We start from the raw sequence: 14570 nt of genomic DNA on the forward strand, positions 1-14570 counted from the left end.
TTAGGAAGACAATGTCCCCATTCACAGAGCATGTGTGGTCACCCAGTGTTTTTGATGAGCATGTCCTTTGTGTTATCCATAACTCATAGCTGGCTCATTCATCAGGTCTGTACCCAATTGAGCGGTTTTTGGAAATTCCAGAAAAAGCCTGAGACAGTCTTTTCTGCCTCTATCAACCATGAGTTAGTTGATTGAGTTTCCCAAGGAAAAGTGGTGCCACATCTCTCCTGCACAATTCAAAATTCTAGTAGATGCCATACAGGCATTCTGGCTGCAAATGGTGGCCCATCATCCTGTTTAGTGACTTTACATTGGTGTTTCCATTTTTGTCCACTATTTGTACTGTAGGTCTAACACACCCATCTCTTTATTCTCTAGTTGGATATGCTACATAAATATTAGACATATTGGTTTTCCAATATGGCAGCAAGAAGCTACAGATAAAAGTAGTAGACTTCTTCCGTCAGTTTGAAGAGATCGGAATAGTTTTACTCACTTAACAGGAAAGTGTCAAGGCAGCACATAAAAGGAAGACCTTCCAATAGTGCCTGCCTACCACAGGATATTTTTTGGGACATGATGATGTATGATGGATTCATGTGATCCTTTGTGGATAATGTTTGTATGACTAAATGCACCTGTGTAAATGGGAACGAGAGGAAAGCATAATGACATTGTATTTACCATTAACAAAATTCATGCAGGCTGCTTCACTTGGTGATCGTAATCCACTATCTCCTAATAATGCCTAATCACCCTACAGAGAATGCTATGTAGACTATTTTAGAAGATATGGTGGTAAGGGATGGAGAGTTTTTTGTTTTAATCCAAAAGGATTAAATTACCAGGAACCCTGAAAGAACCCAGATGTAGAAATGACTGACTGCTGCTTAGCTTATTTTACATATACTGTATGGTTGCTAGTAACTTATCATCCACACTTCTTCTTTCAATTACAGTGTTTTGTCAAAAAACGCAATTAAACAACTTACAGATGGTTTATTCTTATTTTGTTTAAATTGAATAATTAAAGAACTAGTCTCAGTACAGACCTGCACTTAAAAATATCTGGTAATGTGGTATTCCTGCTCTGCTCTGACAGGTGGAGAAAATTAAAATGAAAAATTAAATCAGAAAGAACATGCATAAATTAATACAATGTTAATATTTAAAAGTATGCTTGCACTGTAAGAAAAGTTCAAAAGGGCAGGACAACCATTACATGCAGATTTAAAGCACAAATTGGATGAAAAAACGTCTTCCTACTTCTAAAAGGTGTCTTCTCTTGCCTTGCATGCCTCACAAAGGCAGTCTTGCTCCAAACGGACCAACATCTTTAAAGGCTGTTTATACAAGGTGATTAGGGGATGTGGCACACTTATGACTTAACATATTGCTGCACACATAAATTAATATCCCTGTTTACAAAGCATAGCATTAAAGAAACTGACCAGAATCTTCTACTGGCACTTATTATACTTATTTCAGAGAGCCCAAATTATTTATTTTTTTTCAGAAAAATGTAGAAACCTGGACAAACAGTTTTATGCTGTATGAAAGGTGGCTGCTCAAGTTACTGCCTTGAGCTCAAGAATGGGTTCTACTTGAATCTCTGTCTTTACTAGTATAGACTGTCTCTTAGCTAGATCAAGGCCACTGTGGACCCTGCAGATTGAAACCGGAGGTTATCTCTGCTCCTTTAAGTGTCTTTTGTTTTATAATTGTAGAAAAAAGAAAACAAGATTGCTTGAGTAATAGTTCACCTTTCAGGCTTTGCTAGTTACATGTACATACTGTATATAAAAGCCTTCCATGTTTTTTTTACGTAGTCAGAACACAACGGTCAAGGAATACACAAAGGTCTTGATGCAATCCTGCTAAAGACTATATTCAACAGGTGTAGGACCACTAAGATATTACAAAATTAGCAGAATTAACTCCTGTACGGTTGCTACACGAAACAAAAGACTGGATAGAAACAGGACAGCCATTACTCTAGACTAGTAAATACCCTGTATGTTATTAAAATTCTAACAAACTGTTTATACATTGTACTTTTATATTAAAATATATATAATTAAAATATATTACTTTATGTTTTTCCTTTAACTGCTCAAACATTAAAAACATAATCAGGACACCAATTTCCATACAGACACTTTGGTATAACACCCGAGATAATTATACAAAAAAAGTACTCATTAACATACTGACAATCAATTTAATAAAAAATAATATTAATATTACTTGAGATATATTGACCAATGGCATGCAAACCCTGCAGTACTGTCCATCATCTCTGAATATAAAATCAACATGCTTTATTATTGGCAACTGTGTGTCTCTTACATAACAAAATTATTGCATGGCGATGTCAAGTTGTGTGTTACTCTAGATATTTCGCCATCATTGAAAAGTGTTAAATGCCGTTTAGAATTCAGAGTATTGATTACTCTTACAGTGTATCGAAGACATAAAAGATACAGGTACTTAGGACCTGGAGTAGAAGCTTAAAGAAAACAGAGGTTAGAAAAAATGGCTCTAAACAAAAAAGAAATACCAGTGTTTATAAAGCCTAGTACAAAAATTGCTATCACTCGAATTTTATGAGTGCTTCAAATGCATTTTAAAGGAACCTACTGGAAATACTCATTCTGAATTGTTTTCAGTTCTTCATAACTGTTGATTTTAACAAAAGTCTAGCACAGCTGGCTTTCTTGAGATCACTTTAAGAGTTCAGAGTTAAATGGGAGCAATCTAAACAATCTAAAATTACAGAAATGGCCTCTGGTAGAGAAAAGGTAGACGGATCATCCTGAAAGAACACATTGATCTCTCTTTTCTTTACTAGAAAATGTGCTGCCTAAAGATGGACAGCAGTGCTTGATCTCTCAGCATGAATGAATTATGAGAGAGGACACATTTATTTTACCACTTGATCTGCAGCTGGTGCTACCTTTGGGTGTACCAAACAGCCAAATATTTAGCAATAACGTAAAGTAATTATCCCTTCCTTCATTACAGCACAACACCTCACCCATAGACATCAATCCTTAGGATTAAGGCTGACAGAACTCCCAAAATTGTTAAACATAAAAATCATGCTGGACATTTATTACCAAAAGAAGGATCCATATCTGGCAGGATTTTAAGAAAGGTTCTAAACAAAAAATGGATCTGTCAATCATAGTCCAATGACTTGCTAAAAAAATACTTTTTTCTTTTCAGTTTTTAATAAAATATTGTGCAATAAATGACGTGTTCCTCTAAGTGCAAAATTTGTCACAATTCACAAACACAAGTGACTCAAGTCTAGTACAAGGTGCTGATTCGTTCTTTTTTTAACATTACGTGTTTATGCTTCACCACTTCTTTTTTCTTCCTATTCATTTTGATAGAAATAAGTGAATGCAAATCAAAATTTTCCTTATCGCACCACTAGGCAGGAGACGCAAAGTTTGGAAGGGCCAATGCAGTCATCGTGACAGAATGCCCCACAACCTTTGCACATGATCATGGCTTTCAGGCGACAGTAACATTTGGATGGAGAGTCGTCCATACTGGAGCTTTCTGCAAATGCCTGCACTGGAGCAGCTTCCCCATGATTAGCATGATCTAATGGATGGTTAGCGGGAATTGTGGTGACAGTCACTGAAAAGGACATAACACCCCCACTACTGCTGGACACTGGACTATAGCCTGGAGAACTGCCAGAACCTGCTGAGCTGTGGTTGAGTGCATGAGATGTAGACATATTTATTGTGCCACCATAAATATGTCCAACCACAGGGCCATGACTCTCATAATTTTTTTGCTGGTGATGATGAGCAGCCTGCCGGTGATGGCGGTCCATTCCTGTATGGTTTGGCATTCGATATGGCTCTGAGTTACCATGGGGGTTATTGCCAACTTCAGGATATACTTTATGTGATTGGACAACCCGGTTAATTTCTTTGGCTGTTGCCGCAGCATCTTTGCTGTCTGTTAGGACTGAATCTTCTTCTCTGTCTGGTACCTGTCCAAGTGAAGGAGACTCCCGCTTTATCTTATGACTGTGATTGTGGTCAAGTAATGCACTAGACTTTGTATGACTTGGGCTCGTTGCATTGTAGGAGCCATCACCCAGACCCTGATGCTCTTTCTTGATTCCTGTGAGATCAGGTTGCCCTTTTACATAGTCATTTGGACTTTTGAATGGCTCTTCCCCTTCATCAGGAGTAATCTCCCCATCTATACATTCTTTCTTCAGGTTGGCCAAAGGGGCATTTATGGACAGGTGAGCACGTTTGTAGCTCTCAGATCCTCTCCCATAGGTTGAGATGTTAAGAAGGTAATGTCCCGACATAGCAGGCTTGGACATCCTCTTCCGACCCATGAAACCCATGGCAAAACTCTGGCTACGTGAGCACTCAGCTGGATAACCAAAGTGACAGATCTCATGCTGCAAAAGCTGTGACCCAGTAATAAATTGTTGAGTCTGTGCTCTTTGCATAAGGGTCTGCAAAATCTGTTCTTGGGTGGCCTTGTTCAGCATTTCCCGATGATGTTGGGCGAGTTCCATGCCACCTGTCCTTGTTGAAATAAGCTGGTTGGGCAGCAATTGCCTTGCTTTTTCGAAGGCATCTGTTCCAAGTCTGGAATGATCATCACTGCTTACCACAGTATCAGTCTCTGTGGTGACATGAGATATTTTCCCTTTATCACCCGAGGGCAGAATGATTGGCTTGACGTCTATTTTTGTGTGTGGTTTTGGGAGGATCTGCTCAAGTGGGACTTCTTTTCCTTGAAGTAGCTGTGTGACCAGGGGGTTATTAGCTGGAATTGAAGAACTGGTCTTAGTTACATGCCCTCCACCTACTGGACTCTCTGATGCTTTTTGACTCAATGTACCGGAAACACTGCTCAAAGCAGGACGTGTAACTGAGATGCATGAGAGTGGAGCTGTTGGAACTTGTGTGCCCAAGGACACATTTGAATTTGATGCCTGATGAAGCATTTGAGACCCCACTTTTTCCATAGTTGAAAGAGCACTTGGCTCTTCAAGAGATGCTTTCCAATGTTTGTTGGCCTCTGTGTTTTTGCCATCGGTGGCTGGTGGTTTCTGTTCCACTGTCTGGACCACATCTATTGGAAAGGGAACAGACTTTGATTGTTCTTTTCCCGTGGTTTCATTACAACTTGAGATCTGGGACTGCTGTGTTGATGGATTTGATAGAGATGCTGGATTTGAACAGTTCCCTAGGGTGGAAAGCCTCACTGAAGGTGTGGCGGCCTGTGCAGTGTTTGCAGATATTGAACTGAGGGTTGAAGTAGTACCGCTGGCTCCGGCCTGTGACGTGGTAGTCTGCTGTAATTGTGCTCTAGAATCACCGACGGGACCGGGAGAGATCTTGATCTTGGCGTCTGGACAGGAAGGTAGAATCCCTCCCGCAGTTCCCCTTCCTCCAGCTCCTCCCAGTTCTGCTCGGGGAGTGAGCGCCTCTCTGACTGCAGTCCCAGTGTGGCTGGCTCCCCCCTGTGCCCCGCCCCCTCCCCCAGGCCCCGGGCCGGGCACTGCACCCCCCGAGGAAGATCCTGCGGCGGCCGCTGCAGCAGCCGCTGCTGCCGCCGCCCGCTGGGCCCTGGCCAGCTGGGCCTTCGCCTTGATGTCTGCCAAGGTGCGCGCCCCTGTGCGCCCAGTACTGGGAAGGGAGGCTGTGAATGGGGCCCTGGGAGAGACCTGACCCGTGACGGTTGCAGCTGTTAATATCCGTGACACCGGAATCTGCACAGAACACAAAAGAAGACCAAATTACAGTCCCATTCGCAGTCAAGAAGCAGTGTTTTCCTGAGAGGACGTTTTCCCCCAAAAATGTATTTCAAAATCAGATCTGACACAAAACAGTGTTTCTGCATGAACTGTATAAACAAAATAAAATGTACAGAGAAAAAAGATCTTTCCGTTTCTGAATAATTCTGAAAATACAGACAAATACCTGCATTCAGACGAACACCTGATTGATATTGAAGCAAACAGGATATCTTCCCTCACTTAAATTCTCTCACTTAAATAGCAGAAATTCCACGTGTGAAAATAAAATTTTCCTTGTAAATATATCTAAACTATATTTGTGCACGTATTGTGTCTTAATGGACAACTTTAAAGGGCTCTGTAGTTTAAACCTTACACATGAGACTTACATAAGAGTGAAGGCAAATATAAGGAAATACTGTACATCCCAAATCCCAAATTAGAAGTATTATATTCTTAATTCTGAAAGAAATGTTCTTCTGCTGTATTTGTTCAATCTGACCATAATTCAAACAGAAGATGGAGTTATGGGAAATGATTCTAATTGCAATATATATTCTGGTACATTTTGAATTCTGAGTCCAGGCAATACTTTGTCAGTTCTTCAAATGAGGAGAGAAAGCTTAAGTAAAGGAAAAGTAAAGGCTGAAAGTCCTTTCTTACCTTGAGTGGAGGTACCCTTGGCTTAGCAGTATGTTCCATGCTGTCGGAAGAGCTTTTGGGAGGTGCCTCACAGACACGGGCCCTCTTCTCTGGGCTAGGCAGTGCCTCCTCCAGGTCAGTGGATGACTTTCTCTTCAGTCCCTCCAGAGCTACCTCCATTTGCTCAGCGTCTGGCGCCTTCATGGGGCTCACACTGCTTGGGCTGTCTGTCGGCATCGTAGCAACTTCCTTCCTGTCAGGGCTGGCCTTGGGAGTTGTCTGAGGAGACATGCGTGTCTTAGATCCATCCAGCTCCTGCTGGTCTTTTGTCACTTTCACGGTTTCCGTGTCCATTGTCTCCTCTGTCTTCACTTGAGCAGCGACCACAGTTTGCGTTGGCTGAATCAAAGCCGTTTTTTCAGATGCCGGTGCCTCAGGTAGCCTCTCAGGGACAGCTCTTGCCTTGGCTTTGGATTCATCATCGCCGGGCTCTGGTTTCAAGCTTTCTGATGTCCCGGGGGGATGTTTTCTTTCATCATCTTTAGTTTCTGTGATGCTGGCTTCCAGTCTGGGCTCAGCCTTTGCCTCGCTTTTCACAGGAGGTACCTGAACTGAGGGGCTGGGAGAAATGTGCTGCCTGCCAGGCTCTGGAGTGTCACGGAGTGTTGCTGTCAGCTTTCTGGATTCCTCTATGCTGATTCCAGAACTGGAATGAAAAGCAGAATAAAATATAAGACAAACACAATCGGAAAAGCTGCAGCTGCCATTGAGGAACAGTATAATTCTTTGGAAAAGGGAAGAACATTTTAAGAATGGGCTGGGTGGCAAATAGCATATGTCTTCAGTTATGAAAAATAAATGGTTTATTCTTTGAAACTGGTTCAGTTTTCTGCGGTGTAGCTCTGATCATAGGCCCAACTCTGTTTGGTGGGTTTACCACCATAAAAGTGCTATGAATTACAAATGCTGCAGTACAGTATGTTTGCTACAGGACTAACTCTACAATGAACAGTATGTTCACAGCATGTACAACCTTAAAGACGTTATTTTGTTTTTTCATTTTTTCCAGAGAAGGCATACAGTAGATCCTGGAATTGATGTAAAGTCTGGAAAATATGATTTGTTCACTTAGCATTTTACAGTATGTGCATTAGGATCAGCAGAACTTGTTTGTTTTTTAATTGAGAGAAAATAGTTAAGATGGCCTTTTTCTTCTATTTCACATTATTAACGTGTCAGTCTTCCTGATAAATAAGATAAAGAATATACTATATATACTATATTCAATTTTATACAAAGTATTTTATAATGAAAATATAAGGGTTATAAAATGATGTGCGTATTTCACATGACTTAATCTGAGCATTCCCTACTGTTTAATGAATTAAGCTCCAGTAAAGAGAACCAGTGAAATCAGTTTAATCAGTTCACTATATAATAGTGCAAATTGTTTTACAAAAATGACCAACACATTTATTTTATACAGGATGATGACAATTATTTGAATATTTTAGTCACGTCCCTGTTTATTTAAAAAAAAACAATGTTAGCTCATTCTTAAAAACAAATAATCATTTATTACAGCAGAGATCAGAATCTGGCCACTCCAACCTGTTTTGGTGTTTTAAACGATTCTCTCACTACTCCTGGAGGACCTGGATCCTTGAACAACAGAGCCCTAAAGGCCTCAAGGACTAGAAAACTGTACTGCATTTGTGACTCAAAAATTCTTTATCACATGAACACCTCTGACCTGAATGATGCCCATAAGCTGGACAAAGACATGGTGATAACTACACTTTCTCCTGATTGGGGAAGTCAAAGGTAAAAGGGAGGATTCATGGAGCCATCAAGAATGAAATCATCAACTTTCTACACAAGTTCCCTATTGGCTTTTTCACTCAAATCGGGGAATCAATACGCCTATGTGACTTCCACATCTACCCCTACTCTAGAGTCAGATGACGAAACCAAGGGAGAGTTCCAAGCCAGGCTTGTCCAAATTCTCGTGAAAACTTGAAGGAAGACTAATTCTACTTGGGGACTTCAGGGCCAGAGTAAGAAGAGATGCCAGCCGCTGGATTAGAAGAAATGGCATGAAAGAACTAGGAAATATCAACTCCAATGGCAATCTTATTCTTACCTATTGCCATAAACATACTGAAAAAACTACTTCTAGTTTCGACTTCTAGACTGTTAGCTGTCTTATTAATTCAAATTAAGCAGCGATGGTCTGTTGTTTTTCCTTTATTAGGGCTTCACTAACTTACAGTGTGACACAAATGCACAGTATACAGTATATAAGGAACACTCTTACTTATTAACTTACATGTACTGTAAGTCAACAATATGTACTGTACATACTGTATATATGTGTGTAAAAAAGCAAAACATTTAACAGGAAATGTCCCATTTAAATATAATTATTGCTTGTAGTCCTTTACATAAATTTAATTTATTTGTTTTCTTTGCTATTCCTGAAGGAAAAGGTTTGGGCTCGAAAAGCCTGAAAGTATTAAATGGTAGAGAAAGCTGTATACACTACTGTTTTACAACCCCCTGTATCTTTGAAGTATGGGAAAAAGACAGCTGGCAAATTGAGTTACAGTATGCATCTTGTCTTAAAAGTTCTCCATAAATCAATATTAAAGAGTTTTTAGAAGCAGTCTATGTGACAGTTATTAGCTGTAAGGATAGAACATACTGTATTACGGGGATTTTTTAAAATTCCTTAATTGAAACACAGATTTATAGTATGCTTTCCTGATGCTACTGAGCCTCTAATTAGTCGCAGGCTACAATTAGAGACAGGAGGTAAAAGCCTGGCACAGTCCCAGACTGAAAAGGGTTTGACGGCTTTCTTGTTGTGTGTTTTGAGATGATTCACAGTTCAAAGTCAGTTCAGGAGCTTAAAGCCAGTGGTGTGTTAATGTTGTCTGAAGCAAATGGAAGGAGAAAAATGACATTAAGGTTCGTTGTGCTCATGACTTTTATGAAGGTTCACAGCTTAAAACCATAGTAAAACCACAATATGAAAATACTTGAATTTTCGAAATATGAATAGCCCTCTTACAATGAGGTATATTAACAGTATATACTGTATGAGGTATAACTTTCAGAATTTTTGTCAGGTTACTTCTTTCATATAAAGCTAGCAGGGAATTGGCACCACTGGAAATCAATTTGACAACCGACAATAACCCCTTCTGAGTCCAAAATTTCAGGTCATCGTTTTGTATGGGCTGTTTTTGATGATGAAGTGGACTGCAATGTTTTGCAGCCTGAAGCATGGTTGAATGTCAGCTTTATGCTTTTATCACCTTCATTGATACTTGCATGATGCTCAAAGCTGAGCTTTCAGATTTGAATGCTAGTTTAGAGTGAGCTGCGCTCTTGTGCTTTGTGTATTGTTAAAGCTTTGACAAAGTTTTAAATTTAAATATGCCACAGCAATCCCAGCAATGGAGTTTGAAAGTCTACTTTCCGGGTTTTTGAAGGAAGTCATATTTGTTTCAGTCAATACTGATCTTGTTGCTGTACAATATCTACAGTATGTTGGACTTTTTGAACATTTTCAGACAGCCCAAAAATCTAGCCTGATCTCTGCAATTGCAGTTCACACAACAAGACTAAGGACATCAAACATGCTAATACTGTTAAAATATAATGTTCTTCACATACATAAGGAGAAATACTGGAAAATTAGGACTGTCAATATAAAGTGACGATTATTTCAAGGCTATGTTGTATGGGAGCACATACAGGCTTATACTGGACTACGATGCGTTTCTAATTGAATAGAAGATATGTTTTGGTGTACTTTAAAACTCTCTGATACTGTACATAACTGATATTTATCTTAACGGCAAGACAGAGTACACCTCTTTAGCAGTACAATAATAGAATGTCTTTATTTACAGATGTTATTACAGCTTTGCTCAGTGTGCTGAAATGAAGTTGCTTGTTGTACAGGTTTTGAATATTATACTGTTTTTACAAGGTAACTGCCTTCACCACAACATGCAGGTCTTTTTACTGCATGAACAACTTCCTCCTATCTAGATATAAGTATCACACTATTTGCTCATGTCAGTTCGCATCCCTTCATTAAAAAGTGTGTGTCTGTGGAGGGGGGTTCTTATGTTTCTTATGCTTGTGCTGGTGGATTGTCCTTCTCCTCACCCAGAAGAGTTACCCCAATAAAATTCACTATTTGAACTAAGTGTCTTACCCGTCTTTATTAGGGTTTAACCAAACACACAGAAATTGTAGTAATTGTAAAAAATGATATTTTGTACATTCTTAATACAAATTGTCACTGTTGTTTTTGTTTTCAGGATTAAACTATATTTCAGCCCAAAAGCAAATAGCAATTGACCTTTAATGTACTGCTCCATCATATTTTAATTCATTGTGTTGGCCAGTTGCACTAAGCCATGATAAGTTCACAGAGGAAAAGGACTATTTCATGTGGAAAGGCCTATGGCCTGCTGTTCAATCACTATGTAAAATCTGCACTGATAAAAGCACAAAATGTAACTTTCAAGAGGTGATATTTTTTTAAAGATTTTCTGAAGAACCTTGAGCAAGTGATTACTGACAAAGCAAAAATAATCCTAAGTGAAATGAAAAATGACAAACTGTCCTCATAAAGTATAGATTGTAAAGGTTATTTTGTGTTCAGCAGTAACCTTGGAAATGCATGTATTGAAATTATGAAATGATTCAAATGAGAAATTGTCAAGTTCAATATGAATAACCCAAGAAAATTATACTTAGGTTAAATTTCACACTGACTGTTGCTAATAAATAGACCTCTTTTCAAATTATATTGTGCATGAACCATGACAATATGGGCACTAACACTATACCTGAACTAAAATGCTAACTCTCCTATTATCTGATGTAGACTGGAACAAGAGGCTGTCATTCCAGAAGGATATATGATGCAGAGCTATGAAATGAAAGTATTAACTTATAATCTATAATTATGCTGCATGTACTGTCTTAACAAACACATTCAGAATTCAGGTTATCCCTATGCTGACAAAAACAGTTCAGTTAATTCAGGATTGAGTTTGACTGAACTACTGTATCAGATGTGGAGTTTTTTTTACCCATTATAACCAAATATCAATGATCACCCAATTTTTCACCGTTCGTGTTGAAATGGCAGAAATTCACCTCAACAACAGTGATCCAATCCTGAGCAGATTACAGTATTAAATGCAAAGGAGTGTCCTTCAGTTTTGCCTGCATTTCATGTGAAAGTCTCATGTCTTTCAATTACACCAGATGAGAAGCTGCTGCAAAAACACTGCACCACAATCAGCACTCTATCCCCGAAACAATAAGTAAAACCAATACAGGATGGCTATGTGGGATAATTATTTTTTATGAACCTATATAATAGAAATGTTTCCATTTTGACTGTGGTGTGATTTTATCAATTGGATCCAAATGACAACCCCAGAGTGGGAAGAAATCTGAAAAAAGACATTCTTGTAAAAAAACTTAAATAGCTTACTTTTGGCCATAGTAGCTCTCGAAAAAGCGTTCCTTCCACTGCTCCACTTTTTTTTCTTTCTCGATCTCCTGCCGTATTCTCAGGCGCATCTCAGGGGTGAATTCACCTGAGTAAATAGGAAAGCAAGAACATTTAGTCTCATAGTTATGGTTATTTTATTTGTTTTATGTGCATTGACTGAATGGAGAACCTATTGTCAAAGAAAAAAAAAAGCTTTTAAACCCATGGTGTAAATGAAGTGAAGGTATTGCCTGTTAGAATACACTGCACGTACTGTATTGTACTCTAAAGTTCACTGATCAGCCGGACATGAGTAAATGCAATAATATAATTACTGTACAGTATATGAAATAATATTTGTTCTCAGAACTGTCTGAGAGATATAAGAGTATATTCCTTATTCAGTCTCTTTAATACACAGGAAATATGCATTGGTCTCCTAAGTATAGGCTTTAAACATACTGTATAAGGCAACAGTTCGTGTTACAATTAATGTTAAAATCTTTTTTTAACTTGAATAATTGAACTGAATTTAATTTTAAGGTAAAGTAAAAAAAAATGTAAATCCTTTCCGTTAGGAAAAAAAGCATCAGTGTTTCAGAGCGTCAGACAAAAAATTCTGTCTTGAGAAAGACAGCACATTAAAATCTATAATTACGAAAAGCACTTTAACCTCCTTAAGGCCCATTTAGTTTCTGATCACACTATCTTGTCTGTTTTTAAAGGACTTCAGAGTGCTATCTTCAATTACATGATTTTCTGCCTCTGTTTGCTTCTCCCTTGTGTGTGACTGCCCTTCAGATAGATCCAGAGCTATCTATACTCGATTCCAGCTGCAGTCCTTTCCATGTGTGGAAGACCAGGAATGATCCTAGCAATTGTTTTCAGTGAGCTCAAACACTGAAAACAAATCATATGTGTAAATGGAAGTCCATATTAATCAATGTATACTAAAATTAAAAAGAAAAGATACATTTTCAGAAAAGGGTCAACTTTCACATGCAGAGAAAAAAATAGTATTACTCCTTTTTTTACACCAAAATTTAACTAAACCATCAGTGCTAACACAGTACATGTATCATCATAATAAAAGTGTACCTTGCAAACACCATCATATTCTATGTGTGAAGACGAACCCCAAAAACAATTTTTTCAACAAACTTGCAAATTTTAATCAGGTCATTTCCATCTAAAAAATGCATGAATTATTTTTTTTTTCCCACAGACGTAAACTGGGCTTGGAATCTAAGGTAAAACACTACATCTTTTGACAGGTTCCCAAAATTCCTCCAACATAAGAGTTAAAGTCAAAGCTAGACCCTTTGATTACAACATACAGTAATAGCTGCCTCCGAGACACCTGACTAAAAAAGACATATTTATGAACTACTAAAGAGGTCACGGTAAAGAATCCTTATGTCAGTCAGCTGAGGATCAAGGGTCAGCTGGGTTCCATCCTAACACTTCCGAGTTTGCTCTCTATTAAAATGAAGAAGTTGTTGGTGAACGTGAATTCTTTTTCACATTTTACAAATTGATTTTATAGATATAGATTGCATTTAGATCATGTAAATGATACAGGTTCCTTTAAAAGGTACCTGAGTCTATTCAAACTATTTTATTAGGGCATCCATTTTTCAATTTCTTATAGCATAGCAATAGTTTATACTGTAATGAGGCCCTAACATTTCCCACTTTCCCAGTGTTTTGTTGTAAACCTTAATCATGTTTATGTAAAACTTTACATTTTCATATACTGTAACACACATCCAATGTATGATTCTCTTCTTACCATCATTAACCGAACTGTCAAAACTCAAAATTCTTCTGTTTTTCGTATCTCTTTTCCACCACTTAACACAAAAAATAATTTACCAAAAGCTTCTGTACGGTCATTGGGGTATAATAAAATAATTACACATAGTGATTTAACTGGAATAATTCATATTAAGTTTTCAGCTGTGTATACAGTATGTTCATCCTTTCATGGCATTTATCTCTCTGAAAGGTCCTCTGCTGTCCCATATTCCTGCCTAATTTGTGGAAGATACTGTACCACAATGTCAGAACCCACTAGTATTTACTGCAATTACGCACACAAGAACGTGCTGCATCTTTCACAATTAGTTCAAATCAAATATCCTTCTGGGACTGCATCCATGCAGATAAAAACCAATTTAAAAAAAATACAGACCCTGTAATACATTTTATTATTCTCTTTTCTGATTAGTTTGCAGGACTACATAATTAATACTACAGGGGTTCTGAAAGGAGATATTTCAGAGCACTGAACCATCCATCAATTCATTTTCTAAATCAATACCCAGTACAGTGTCACGGAGCCACCAGAGCCTCACCTGGCAAACAATGGGTTCAAGGTGGGATACACACTGGACAGGATGCCAGTCTGTCACAGGACACAGACCCAAACACTGTTACAGAAGCCAATTAATTGACCAGAACATATTTAGACCGTGGGATGAAACCAGAGCACCCGGAGAAAACCCATGCAAACATGGGATAAATATTAAAACTCTGTACAGATAGCACCCCATGAATTGAACTCAGGACTCCCAGAGCTGTGAGGCAGCAATGGTAATCACTGTGACA

General features: G+C 38.4%; 1 protein-coding gene across 9 annotated transcripts in view; it reads right to left on the reverse strand.

The window, feature by feature from the left end:
- Window positions 1–998: 998 nt before the first annotated feature.
- The window catches only part of asxl2 (ASXL transcriptional regulator 2), a 130735-nt gene continuing 117163 nt past the window's right edge, over window positions 999–14570 (reverse strand). For all 9 annotated transcript variants that reach the window (XM_088625450.1, XM_088625452.1, XM_088625449.1 and 6 more), the window contains 3 exons: window positions 11961–12066; window positions 6455–7139; window positions 999–5764 (listed from right to left, as the gene is read on the reverse strand). In XM_088625450.1, coding sequence (XP_088481576.1) covers window positions 3428–5764; window positions 6455–7139; window positions 11961–12066 — 3128 coding nt within the window. In that variant the 3' untranslated portion in view covers window positions 999–3427. The remainder of the gene's footprint in view (window positions 5765–6454; window positions 7140–11960; window positions 12067–14570) is intronic.

Source organism: Lepisosteus platostomus, chromosome 3 (assembly GCF_059453375.1).
Source record: "Lepisosteus platostomus isolate fLepPlt1 chromosome 3, fLepPlt1.hap1, whole genome shotgun sequence".
In the NCBI taxonomy this organism is placed as follows: Eukaryota; Metazoa; Chordata; class Actinopteri; order Semionotiformes; family Lepisosteidae; genus Lepisosteus; species Lepisosteus platostomus.